Source organism: Dasypus novemcinctus, chromosome 9 (assembly GCF_030445035.2).
Source record: "Dasypus novemcinctus isolate mDasNov1 chromosome 9, mDasNov1.1.hap2, whole genome shotgun sequence".
NCBI lineage: Eukaryota > Metazoa > Chordata > Mammalia > Cingulata > Dasypodidae > Dasypus > Dasypus novemcinctus.
In genome coordinates, this window is record NC_080681.1 from 65,309,922 (window position 1) to 65,323,907 (window position 13,986).

The following is a 13,986-nucleotide window of genomic DNA, read 5'->3' on the forward strand; positions in this document are numbered from 1 at the left end:
CCTTATATTCCTTATTACTTGATTGAGGTAGGGATGCAAGAAGAAAAAAAGAAGGGCATCTGGAAAAAGAAAAAAGAAAATAGGCAGAGGGCCAGAGGCTTGGTGGGATCTCCAGGCTCCCTTTGTGCTGTTCCATAGTCCTTTCATCTATCTAGCCACCTGCCCTCTAATATAAGAATTTAGCACCTGCACAGTTATGTTTATATGCCCTTCTCCCTTGGTAGGAAGACACAAAGGGAGAGATCCTTTCTTACATTTTTTAATCCCCAGGGCCTAGCCCAGAGTCTATCTGAAGGAAGTTCAGTGTCCGATGAATGGATGAAGAATGGATGGATGAATGAATGAATGAATGAATACAGAAACCTAAAAGGACAACCCTTCCTAGGACGAGAGACCAGCGATTATAAGAGGGTGTGCTCTCTTCTGCTCATATATACTGAGTATTTAGCAAATAGCAAACCACTGTGAGTGCTAAGACACAGACATCAAAGAGAAGCACTAAGAATCTCAGAGGTGGGCAATGACCTGTTCAATCTCTCAGGCACAAAGGCACAAAAAAGGGTCAGTCCAAATGTTTCTGGTTCTGTAAAAGAAATATGAAACAAAATTGCAGAATACCTGTGGCTAATGTTGTGTCCTTGAAAGGAGGTCTTGAGCTGTATATTAAAGAATTGATAAAGCTATGAGTGTAAGCGTAAATAGGCACATCACAGTACCTGACAAGTCAAGACCCCAGAAAGAGATTACAGATGGAACCATTTTAAAATCTTGGCCTTCTTTGAAAACACTTTGCTATTTTTATACAATAAAGCACATAAAGAGCTCAAGGGAAGTTTCTGGTCCTTGGCTAAGATAGGGTCCATTTCTTCAAGCTGGCAGAGAGCACTAGCTAGGATCCTTTAAAGAACAGATTTTTTTTTGGAAAAAGTCATAAGGCCAACTCTGCCTCAAATCCATAAAAGGCAGCTGGTAAAATTAAATATTCTAGGCAGTATGGCAGGACCCCTGTCCTTCCTCCAGTAAAGGCCACACAAGGAAAATTCAGAAAGCTGGTGCTCAGCAGACCCAAATGCAGGTGCTTCTGCTGTGAAGGCACTCACTGATAGGCCTGAAGATACAGGTGTAGGCATAGGTAGAGAACCCTACTTATCTACACACACCACATAGGGAAACAAACTGCTGCAGGATCCTGGTTTTAGACTGACGAAAAAAGTATCCAGACTAAAGCAGCTTATATTCAGTCAATTTAGAAACTTCAAAGGGTCATACAATAGCCTCAAGTGAGATTCTAAGAAGGAATACGTAGTTCGTTTCAATTGGCAGAGAAGCCACTTCAATTTTCCACTGGTCAAAGTCTTTGATCATTTAAGGAAAAAAAAAAAAGATTAGATTCTAAGCCTAGCTCCCCTGAGCCCTGTCACAACCTTTCTGAGTCTATTTCCTCATCTGTAAAATGGGGGGAAATAGTTCTTACCCACCCAGTTATTGAGAGGATCATATAAAGAACGCAATGTAAGTAAAGCATTGTTCATGGAAGTAAAAACATACGTATTTTACTGATGCATAAACATCTGTTAACTCTTTTAAAGTTAAATAATGTAACTGAGTAGGCTTTCTGAAATGCAGTGTTCTGCAAAATCCTTGTTGAATTTTGAACTCAATTCCTGTCCTCTGGTACTAAAATCCATAAAAACTGTATCTGTAACATTTAGCCTCCCTGCCGGTAATAATCATTTCTTAGGAGACTGGAGATGAAGTTTTGAGATAAGGCAGTGAGAATGACTTGAAAGACTGGGATTTGCTATACAGTGTTTCGGAGGGCAAAAGCACAAAACACATCTTCCTGGGGAAAGAACAGGACCTGCAATGAAATTAGAGTCAATTGTGAAGGACCAAGCTTTTCAGATATTTTGTCCTTGAGACACAGAGAGAATAAACAACAAGAGCCGGGAAGTGGATGTGGTTCAACTGATAGAGCTTCCACCTACCCTATAGGAGGTCCAGGGTTCGAACCCAGGGCCTCCTGGCACATGCAGTGAGCTGGCCCATGCGCAGCACTGCTGCGTGCAATGAGTGCTGTGCCACGCAGGGATGTCCCCATGTAGGGGAGCTGCACGTGCAAGGAGTACGCCCCATGTGAAAAAAGAGCAGCCCCCCCAGGAGTGGCGCTGCACACACAGAGAGCTGATGCAGCAAGATGACGCAACAAAAACATACACAGATTCCCAGTGCCACCGAGAATGCAAAGCGGACACAGAAGAACACACAGCAAATGGGTACAGAGAGCAGACAATGGGCAGGGCCCCAGGGCGGGTGGGGTGGAGGGGGGAAGAGGGGAGAGAAATAAATAAAATAAATCTTTAAAAAAAAAAGAACAAGAGCCATGAGCATAAAAGCACCTGGCTAAGTCACGATGTTTTACTTTTCATAAAAATACTAATACAGAGAAATAAAATTAGTATAGAATTAAAGATTTTTATATTGTATTTTACATATGTACTACCTTAAGAGGTCTAGAAATACCATTTTACATAAAACTCAATCATATCTTAACATTAAAGATATATCTATTTCTATTTTGTTCTCTCTCCTGAACTGCCATGTACATAACTATGCAGATAAAGTGATATGTGGGATAAAAATAAAATGATGCTATAGGATAATCTCAAATGCTTGCCAAACACCTCCCAGAAATGATCTGTATGCAACTCAAAATCAAAACCAGCGCATCCATGCAGAATATCACCTTCCCCTTAAAATTTCTGTTTTGCTCATATTTTCACCCTTCAGATAATAGATCCCCATCCTCTGAGAAGCTCAATTTAAAATTTGGAGCCATTTTAGAAAATCTTCCACCCCACCCAAGTCCCAAATAAAACGAATTGCCAGATTCTATGTATACTTCGTATCCTGCCCTCTACATTCTGTACAGTACTCCTAATGACACCTGGAAATTTTCACATTCCTTCCAACCTTTCTCAAGGTGCCATCACCTTTCTCCTCCCTTACCGGAAGAGCCCAACTTGATAAGCTCCTTGCCTCTCCACCACAATTTATCCTTTGCTTGTCAACTAATTAATTTGCCCATATCATAGCAAGCCTTCCCTTATTCCAAAGCAGACTGCTTACAGAAAGAAATTTGTCTAGAAGACCTATGATTCTGAGTGCACCCCATTTCACCTTTTATCCACTTGGAGAAGCTACATCTCCGCCTCAAACATTCAGCTGCTTACAGATTCCTGTCCTTCTCTGGCCTAAAGCATGCATCCCCAGACCTATCCGTTGAAGGGCCACCTTTCTCAAGTCCTCAAGTAGGACTTCCCCCTTCAAGCCTGTGATCAGAGGCCTCTGCTAAGGATCAATCTCTTTCACCTCCAAGAGACAGCCTTTGGATTTCTTTCATGACACTTTCCAGTCTGCCCTAGCACATGCCTATGTCTTATGAGCTCCTGCAGGTAAAGACTAGTGTACAGTGTCTTTCACATTAACTTTCTTGAACATGATACAGGTGAGTTGAAATAAGATATATGTAGGTATTTGGAAATTCCGTGTATTTTAAAATTTACACTGGATATAACACAAAATACTAAATATAACTAAAGCAGAAAACTAAGGCAACATCAACTTACAATTCCTATCACAGCTTATAAAGATGGAATAATGTTCAGATGAAAGCAATGACCATCATGAATAGGGACAGATACTTAATAATATTGCTCAATTTCTGCCTAGAGGTAAAAAGTAGCCCATTAAAGACAAAAGTGGGTTTTCTACTGTTTTAGTCTATCAAAGGGGTGCTGATGCAAAGTGCCAGAAATCTGTTAGCTTTTATAAAGGGTATTTATTTGTGGTAAAAGCTTACAGTTACACAGCCCTAAAGAGTCTAATTCGAGGTTGCTTTCTCATCAAAGCCACTTGCCGCGTGCTGAAGCAAGATGGCTGCTGATCTTTGCAAGGGTTCACCTCCCGCTCTGGGCTTCGTCTCTCTTGGCTGAGGGAGGCACAGGGCTCGTCTCTCTGGATTTCTCTCTCTTGGCACGAGGCTTCTTTCTTTCCAGGCCTTCTATATCAGTCTCGGCTCTCTTCCCAATGTCAGCTGTAAGCTATCAGGCGAATGGTCCATCTCTTCCTGGGGCTTTAGCTGTTTGACCACTAACGTGGTTGAATTAAAGAAAGCCCTCAAAGTAATCGTAACAGGTAATCCAATCAAGGGCCCCTTGGCTGAATCCAACATATTCAAAGGGTATCATGCCCTGAAGAACAGATCAGTTTACAAACATAATCGGTCTCTTTTTGGGATTCATAAATAATCTCAGATTGTCATAGCTACATTCAATAACTCCTTCAAAAAATATTTATTGAGCATTTATTCAAGCAAGGTATTAAATACCAAGTTGAGTCTGACAGGGTCCCTGAACTGAAGTAACTGAGAGGAAAGATGAGATGGTACAGAAAGCACAAAGCACAAATATGCCTTTGAATCTGGTACCACCACTCTCACAGCCACTCAGAATCAAACTTCAGCTCTTAGATTCCCCGCTCTTCCATTACCCAAGTTATTGGGTGCTAAGAGCCAAGTTCAGGGCTCCCTTGCTCCATGCTTACATAAATGAAATCAGACTAGGTCTTCCAGTCTTTATATAGCTGACAAGTAAGATCCCCTTAAAGCTCATGCTTCATTTATACTTCTTTCTCAAAAGTCTTAAATTAATTCCCTCATTCGAGCAACAAATATGTATTGAATGTCTATTAAGTGTTGAACAGTGGTGACACAGAAGCCAAAGAAGGATAGAAATGGCCCTTTACTTCATCTATGGGGACGAAAAACGCTGAATACAGTTCAAATTCTTTAGCCTAGCATCTGAGGCCCTCTGATCTTACTTAATCCAGCTTCTCAGCTGTTTCTTCTGCCAACTTGCTCCAGACACAACACGTACTCTTCAGTGCTGCTGGCTATTTCCAGCCATGGGCTTTTCTTCATATCGCCTGCTCTCTCCTGGAAAGCTCTTCCTCCATATCATCCATAAGTTCAGGTCCTTTCCCTTCTTCAATATTTAGCTAAAATGTTTCTTCCAAACCATTCAACAGGTTTTTTTTAAATGAATTAATGAACGAATGAATTTGAGCAATCTAACCTTGATAGGCCTTGTTCCACAACTTCATCTTTTATTTTTTTCTCTAAGTAATGCTCAGAAAGATGAAAACAAACTCCCTCACAGAATCCAGAATTTACCAGTTTGGGGAAGAGGAGAAGTTGCCTCTAATGGCAATGGCTCCAGTTAAAAAAAATAAGCCTTCTAAGTAGTTTGTGGGAAATTAATGAATTTTGAGCTTTGGAAGGGTCTCTTGATTTTATTTAGTTCAAGCTACTCCTTCATTTTACAGTTGAGGAAACTGAGGATGAAAGAAGTTATACGAACTCCCCAAGATGACGAAGCGAAGCGGCAGAGTGGAGACCCAGCTAGTCTTAGTGCTGTATTACTTTGATATATCTGCATCACAGCTGAGCTTAAACTGAAAGGAAAACTCTTTTACTTGCTTAAGGTATTTCTTTTCCATCATGGTAAAGACTGAGCTAATAATTTTTTAAAAAGGCTTGCTTTCTCTTAAAAATGATTGAAAGCCATGTTTGAGTTCAGTTTTTAAAAAAATCCTAAAACCCTAACCTGAAGCCATCGAGTTCCCTTAGAATAGGAATTGCGCCTTTTAAGTCTGTTTAAATGTCTGAAGAGAATCTGAACATTATGGGTCTGCAAGTTAATAATCAAAATTAAAAACAAATCTTAAAAAAAAAAGGAAGTGGATGTGGCTCAAGTGATTGAGCTCCCGCCTACCACATGGAAGGGGTGGGGGGGGGGGAGGGAGGTCTCAGGTTAGGTACCTAGTGCTTCCTAAAGAAGAAAAGCAAGAAGTAGATTTGGCTCAACTGACAGAACATCTGCCTACCATATGGGAGGTCCAGGGTTCAAACCCAGGGCCTCCTGACCCATGTGCTGAGCTGGCCCATTCACAGTGCTGATGCACGCAAGGAGTGCCCTGCCATGCAGGGGTGTCCCCTGCATAGGGGAGCCCCACGTGCAAGGGGTGCGCTCCACAAGGAGAGCCACCCTGTGCGACAAAAGCACAGCATGCCCAGGAGTGGCGCCTCACACATGGAGAGCTGACACAGCAAGATGACAAAACAAAAAGAGACGCAGATTCCTGGTGCCGCTGACAAGAAAGCAAGCAGACACAGAACAACACACAGCAAATGGACACAGAGTAGACAACTGGGGGGGGGGTTAGGGGGAGAGGAGAGAAATAAATAAAAAATAAATCTTAAAAGAAGAAAAGCAAGACAGTAATCTGACATGATGGGCTGGTGTGGTGAGCTGAAGCAAGAAGAGACACATGGAGGAAAACATAATGAGGGACACAACAAAGCAGGAAGGAGAGTTGGCTCAAGAGATTAGGCACCTCCCTCCCAAATGGGTGGTCCCAGGTTCGGTTCCTGGTACCTCCTTAAAAAAAAGAAGACCAGTACACAATAAATACAAACAATGAGGGGGTGGGGTGAAAAAAATAAAATAGATCTTTAAAAAAAACCAAAACAAAACTATGTCAGTGTCATATTTCTGGCTCCTGTGATAAAGTAACTTGAAATGCTAATAGAGATTTCACATCTAAATCATGCCACAAGATATACAACCAATTTACATGGTACGAGAATTACTGGAATGCTAAAACTGCTTTCCAGGTGGCTCATTAACCTGAGCTTTAACTTCTTTAGTAGAAGAAATTTCTAGAAGTGGCAGTTTAGCACTTTCCAGTCCAAAGTTGAATCAGTAAAAATTTAACTTCAATGGTAACTTTCCAGCCCAATTTTCTTTCCTTTCTCTAAGAGGGTCATAGCAATGGCTATTCATGAGAACTGTAATCAGGAGCCTGTGTTCTTGTTTCAGACCCATGTTAGTTGCTTCGTCTACTGCACCATGTGCCCAAGAGGTTGAGTGATAGGACCTGACTTCTGGAATCATATAGTTCTAGTCGGCTGGGGATGAATTAAATTTGGGTTCTAAGAAAATGAAATAAGTAGTATCTGCTGTACCCAGGGGCTGTATCAATCTTGGTGTATGTATGCCCTGTCAACTCAAAAGAGACAAAACTCATCTGACAAAAATTCCAGGAGTGTCTCATTCATTCATTCATTCATTCATTCATTTTAATCAGTGCATCCTTTTAAGTCTCCCCTGATAGATATGACTGAATATCTCAAGAGTTAAAGTATTTACCTCCAGGAAGCTGGCTTCAGAGAGCCTTGGATACCAGTACCTCACTTACTATTCCTCTATCAGAGTATCATTTCACTCATCTAAAACCTGGTCTAGAGGCCCGAATGCCAATTCTTACCACAACTAGCTAATCAACAAGCAATAATTGAATGAGGATACAGCATTGAATTCTACTTGGAGACACAAAAATGAATAAAATTCAAGTCCATCTTCCCCATATGTCCTATTTCACTTTCTACTTTGCTTCCTTCTTAAAGACATCAAAAATAAAAATAGGGAAGAAGCTGTGGCTCAATCGATTAGGCTCCCATCTACCATACGGGAGGCCCTGGGTTGGTGTTCCAGGGCCTCCTTGTGAAGGCAGGCTGGCCCAAGCCCGGGGAGAGATGACGGCCCGAGCCCTGCATAGAGCTGGTGCAGCAAGATGACTCAACAAAGGGAGACAAGCAGACACAGGAGAACACGTGGCAAATGGACACAGAGAGTAGACAGCAAGCAAGACACAAGGAGGGGGCAGTAAATAAAGTAAAATAAAAATAAATCTTAAAAAAATAAAAATAAAAATGTCCACAGCCTGTAACATCTATAGAGGGTTTTAGGGAAAGGAAGAGAGGAATGGATTAAGAAAGGAAGAAGCTTAGGTAATTGATTGGTTTACTTAAAAGCAAAAGCAAAACGCAGGATCAGCAGGGCCTGTTGACTAAATAATAGCTTTAGAAGCACATGGTAGAACCTGATCTCTGGCAAGCCAGGTTCCAGGAGTAGATGCTCTTAATCCTGTGCATAAAGGAAATATTTTCCTTAAAAGCTGAGTGAATGAGAATGGATGTTTAAGTTAGCATTGAAGAAAATGAATATAGACAAGACGGATTCTTTAGTCCAAGTTTATTAGGGTGACACTGACATTTTAGATCAGTTGCAATCTCACATGATAACAAGGGCCAGGCAGGTGATGAAAGGCAGGGAAATGGGTTGGGCATAATGCACAGAACTAGTGGGAAACCTGGTAAACACAAGAATGTGTGACCTTCCAACTAAAGGGAGCAGCTCTTCATGCTGCAAAGGAGGAACGCAGACCATGTACTGTCAGATCTTCCATGTTTTAAAAAAAAGGCAGAAATTTTAGTTTTTAAACTGTAATAATTTCCCAAAGTTTAAATGTTGGCAAAAGATTTAAAAACTTATAAATTGAAAAAGCCTTTAAAGCCCCATGCAGCCAAATAAAATACATGTGCAGGCCAGATAGAGGCCGTGGATGTGTGTGTTTATTGTCTGAACATTCTCTGTAGGAGAGCCCGGGATCTCCTGCACCCTGAGCACCCTACCCAATGCAACACAAAGGGAGCTATTTACTAAATTACATGCACAAACGAAGTCTTTCTTGAAACTCTGTTATTTTAAGGGATACTGTTGAAAATGAGTTTGTCTTAAGACTTAACCTATTTATTTTCTTTTCTCATATTAGACAATGTTAATCCTGCAGATCATTCCTTCAATAAACATCTATAGAGTACCTAATCACTATGCAGGCCCTGCTCAAAAGAATTAACTTCTAAGGTGTTTGAGAAAGAATTTTAAGAGGTGACTGGTCTCAGAAGGAAAGTATTAAAAAGCATCTGAGAAATCAATTTTCTGTCCCTTTGCAGGTTCTCCCAGTTGTCATCATAGTATAACCTTCAGGGGGTATTGCACTGAATGCCCAGTAATAGAATGCTTTAATGCCCCTCTTTGGAACTGGACAGTTTATTTTATATTTTAAAAATATGCACTATCAAGCCTTAGTAAGGAAAATCAAATACGTATTATAAATCAGCCTGAAACAAAAAGTGAAAATTAACCATCTGTCAAAATGACTACTCATATAAAAATACTGTCCTAGTACTAACTCACCTTTAATACATTTGGAGAAGAAGCACGATCAATAAGTCACTGGCCCTTGAAGTGCCAATAACAAACTAGAGTGCCATGGGCTAGTGCCGAGTTTTAAAATATGTCTACATGGCCTGGATGATCTAGGAATGGACAAGATCCAGATCTACGACAAAGATCCCTTACCTCAGGTCCAATTGCCTATATTCGTCACTAACGGCAGGAGTAATACATCTGTTTGTAGCCAGATATAGTCCAGGTACACAAAGAGTTTTAAAAAATTTGCCCTCGAGAACTGTGAAGTCTTGGTTTGGAAGGACTTAAGCAATACAGTCATCTTAAGTCCATTTTTCATAAACTTTAATCACTACCATTTTATTGTCAAAACTTTAATCATATTAGTCACTTAATTTTATATAAATTAATTCAATATTTTATTTAGGTATATTTATTTTTAAAAAGAAACTTCATGTTATTGTAAGAGAAAAAAACAGTGTTAAACATAGAGGGTAATAGTGAACAAACACATAATTTTCAAATAAAATTTAATAGTCAATGTTCAACATAAAAAACATCTCCCCAGTAACATCCCTGTGAGGTAGGTACTATCACTGTTCTCATTTCACAGATGAGGAAACTGAGGCTCAGAGAAGTTAAGCCGCTTTCCAAAATCAACTTGTAAGTGAAAAAATATGATGCAAACCAAAATCTCTCTAACATTTTAAAAAACTGCTTCTAATCATGTCCATAAATTACTTCTCAAGACTAGGAGAACTTCCCTTCTGCACCTAACTCCAACATGAACTCCCTGAGAGTCAAAATGTAGACCTCTTTAGAGGGATTGGAATACAGGAAGGAATGAATTGGAAATGCATTCTGCTAGATACCACTGCAGTTAGAAAACTCAGATAAAAGCCCTGAATGATGGATTGGAAGCAAGAACACACAGGATTTTTATCCTGGTTTGCCCTACTAGCTTACTCTTTCCATTTTAAAATCTTCGTTAACAAGCTAAGAGAGTTCCATCATTTAGAAAGTGCTAGTGTTCAGCCAATAGTCAGAAAAGTCTTAGCTTGTTTATACCAGAAATGCCCACACACATTTTCCTAGAAAGTGAGCTCAGGTCAAAGCTAAGAAGAACCCTTCTAAGAGAAGGATAGTCCTCACTTGCCACCTCCTGCTGCAAACAGCTGTTATCAGATAGCTCTTTAATAGGCCACAAGATGTTTCCTTGTTTTGCTCATCTGTAAATCTTCTGGTTTTATAAGTTTCATCCCAGCCAATCTTGGCTGGGTCAGCTACACCCAGTGAGGACAGGAGCCTGCAAGCAGCTCCTGGGAGTGCCCATTCCACCTTCAATGCACAGGTTCCAGCCTCTGAAGGAGGAAGGTACTCTCAGTCTATTCCACTTACTCCACATGTATCCTTGTTGCAGGAAAATTTCTGGGAGCACATCCCTTGGATGTTAAAAGAACTAAATGAGAAGCTCTGGGAGGGCAGAAACTACATTTATATTTTATTGTAGCTTCCAAAAGGGTGTTGCCAAAATCTACATGATCTGCATCTCAGACCTCAACCCTTAACTCAGCATGTTTAAAATGCAAATCATTGGTTTCACCCCAAACATTTTGACGTATGTCTTCCCAAACTTTTTAATGTATGTGTGTGTTTGTGTGTGTATGACCATTTTCACATGTCAGCAAATATTGTTGTAGAGCACGGCTGCATCTAATCCTCTAACTATATGAAGGTGACACAATTTCCTTAACTAATCTTCTATAGTTAGACTAGCAGGGTATTTACAATTTTCTCTATTCTAAATGGCACAACAACAACTTTCTTTACATCTTTATCTTTATGCAGATGTCTGAATATTTTCTTGTGATATTTCTCCAAATGGCCAGATCAAATAATACCACACTTCTAAAATCCATGGACTCTTCTCTGATGCCACCCATTTGGGGTGTATTTCTCTGCTCTGACGGAACACAGCACTTCCCTGATGTGTCACATTTTAGTCCTATTACTTAATTCGGTCTTTCCTTTCTCCTCCCAATAGTTTGTAAATTTCTTGAGAATAGACATTGCATTATTCACCCATATATTCCGATCAATTCAGATTCCAACAAATAGTTACTAAGCAATTAAAACTGCCAGATGCAGGGGGCACAAAATGGATGAGGTGGAATCCCTGCCCAGAACAGCAGCGGAGGAAGGCTGACCAATGACAAGGTATGTTGCATTAAGCTCTACACTATGGGAACAAAGATGAAGGAGTGATGATTTTTTCCAGAGGCAAAGGGAAAGAGGGGGAGAGAAAAACAGGTATTAGGAGCCTATGGAGAAGATAATTGTTGAGTTAGGTATTATAACATTAGTAGAAATTCACCAGATGGACCATTAGAGGAAAAATGGGGTAAATTCATCAGAAGCCATCCAATTATATTTCTTGTTTTTTAAAAAAACACAAAAAACTCTAGATCACGAGTTCCACTTAGGAAATTATGAAGGTCCCTAATCTTCTAACAGCATTTCTTAACCATGGTGAGACTGACATTTTGGGCCAGGTAATTCTTTGTTACACAGTCTGTCCCTGTGCTTTATAGGATGTTTAGCAGCACCCCTGGCACGTACTCCCTTGATACCAGTAGCAAACCCCTCCTGTTCCCCAGTTTTTTTTTCCAATAAAAAATGGCTCTAGACTTTGCCAAATGTCCCATAGGCAGAAAAACCACCCTTAGTTGAGAACATCTCATCTAAGCATAATTCTAGTTCTTGTGCTTTCTCCCATATTATATTATCTTTTCTCTCTGCTCTGAAATAATTTTTGCTTGAGTTTAAAATCCAACTGGATCCTCATTTTATTTTTATATAAAAGAGAAGTTTGTTAAAAGTATTAAGTTATTGGTACCAAATATGAAAAAGGGCATTTCCTTTAATTAAACTTAATAAACAAAATAGTGAAATGTTCACTATGATATGGAATTTATAAATAAGATGGCTAATACCTACTTATAACTTTTCCGTTTACAAAGTATTTTCACATATATGGTATCACTGAAAGCTAACAAATATCCTGTTAAATATTAACATCATTACCATTCTATACATAAATAAAGGGTAGCTCAAAAACACCAAATACTCAAGACCATCTGGGTCTTAAGTGCTACGGGTAAGATTCATATTCAGATATGTTGATTCCAAACTGTATATGCTTTCCATTTGGTGTGGTGAACAACTTATACGAGCTTCTTTAAGGCTGCAGACAACGTAACCCAGAGAAAGGCTAATCCTAACATCATCATACAGATGGGGTAATAAAAGGACATGAGGATGCCCAGATAATCTTCACAGTCCACCAAGAAACCCTATTAAGTAAAAACTTGACTGTGGAACCAAAACATTTAACCACTGAAAACAATGTTATATTTATCCCTTGCCTAGCCTTAAGAGCACATATTGTGCAGAGAGGAATACATACTACTTATCATGACATTTACAGTTATATAAATTTTAAAGCATACTAACATCTTTTACTTATTCTATATAGCCCTAAAAATTGGTATAGATTATTATCCACATTGGCTGGTAGAAAACCACATAATAATAAGCATTAAGCAATTTGATTAAGGTCACAGAGCTAACTAGAGGTCAAGTCAAATTTTAAATTATTTGTACCTCTAGATAAGTATTCTTTCTACTACAATTCCCAGCATCACATGACCCTGCACCCCTCCAGATAAAAATATCACTAGGCCAATAAATAAAAATATCCTCAACCACCCAGACACTAGTTCTGTTTTAATATTATCTGAAACCACATTTCCCTTTATAGTTCTGAAGGCAATATCTACTAAAGTAAGAACTAAGTTTGGGGATGGGAGGGTTACTATTATTACAGACAAATAAGCACTCAAATTATGTAAGTTACCAGAATCAGTGGGACTATCTTACTCATGGCTTACTAGCTAACACACAACTACACTTACAATTTTCTACTCTTAGCTGATTCTGCAATTAAGCAACAGTTGATACTCCTGAACCTGAATTTCAACATAACTAAAAGGTGATTAGATAAGGTTCAGAAATTTCCTGGCAGTAGAATCTCACATTGGACCTCTTAAAAAATGACTTGCCCATGAAAACATAAAGGGTTTATTTAAGACAGGAAGTAAACCATATACTTTGTAAGTACAAACACAGGTATTTGAGTACACAACGGACAGCATAAGCAATTCAATTCCTGCTTTAAATAAAAAAAAAGTTTAAAGTCTTACTCCATCATGGAAGGTGGGATGGTACAGCAGTCTTGAATTGCCGTTAGGGGCGAGGTCAGGTGAGCCGTATAAGATGCTTCCACAACTTGCTTGTTCCGATTGACCACATCTAAGTAACGGTTGAACTTTTCTCGGATTTTTTTGGCAAGCTGTGAAACAAGAGTGAACAGAATAAATCAAAAGCCCAAGACAATAATTCATTGTATTTTTTCTAATACGCTAATTACTTTGTTGTGAGCTCTGTATATTAAAGACACACCCAAGTCTTGCTCTACTGTTCTGGTTGAGATAAAAATTGCAAAATGCCCAGGAGTCACAGAATGATACTTAGACAACAATAAAATGATACCACCTCTCTCACAACATACAGAAACGTTAATAAGTTGTCACATGTTCAAATTCAAATACAGCAATGCCTACTTATAAAATGTCTTGTTGATAAAAGGAAAACAAAGACCATGGATATTATTACTGTCAGGATGACGGTGGGTCTTGGGAGCTACAGATTGGAAGGAGAAAAGAAACGTTATCTGTTACTCATGGTTCTGGCTTCACAGAGATTTGGGGAG

At 39.4% G+C, this 13,986-nt stretch overlaps 1 protein-coding gene across 1 annotated transcript in view; it reads right to left on the minus strand.

Moving 5' to 3' along the window:
* The window catches only part of CACHD1 (cache domain containing 1), a 222,622-nt gene that overhangs the window by 96,533 nt on the left and 112,103 nt on the right, over positions 1 to 13,986 (minus strand). Inside the window, exon 3 of the mRNA XM_004483667.5 lies at positions 13,418 to 13,566. Coding sequence (XP_004483724.1) covers positions 13,418 to 13,566 — 149 coding nt within the window. The remainder of the gene's footprint in view (positions 1 to 13,417; positions 13,567 to 13,986) is intronic.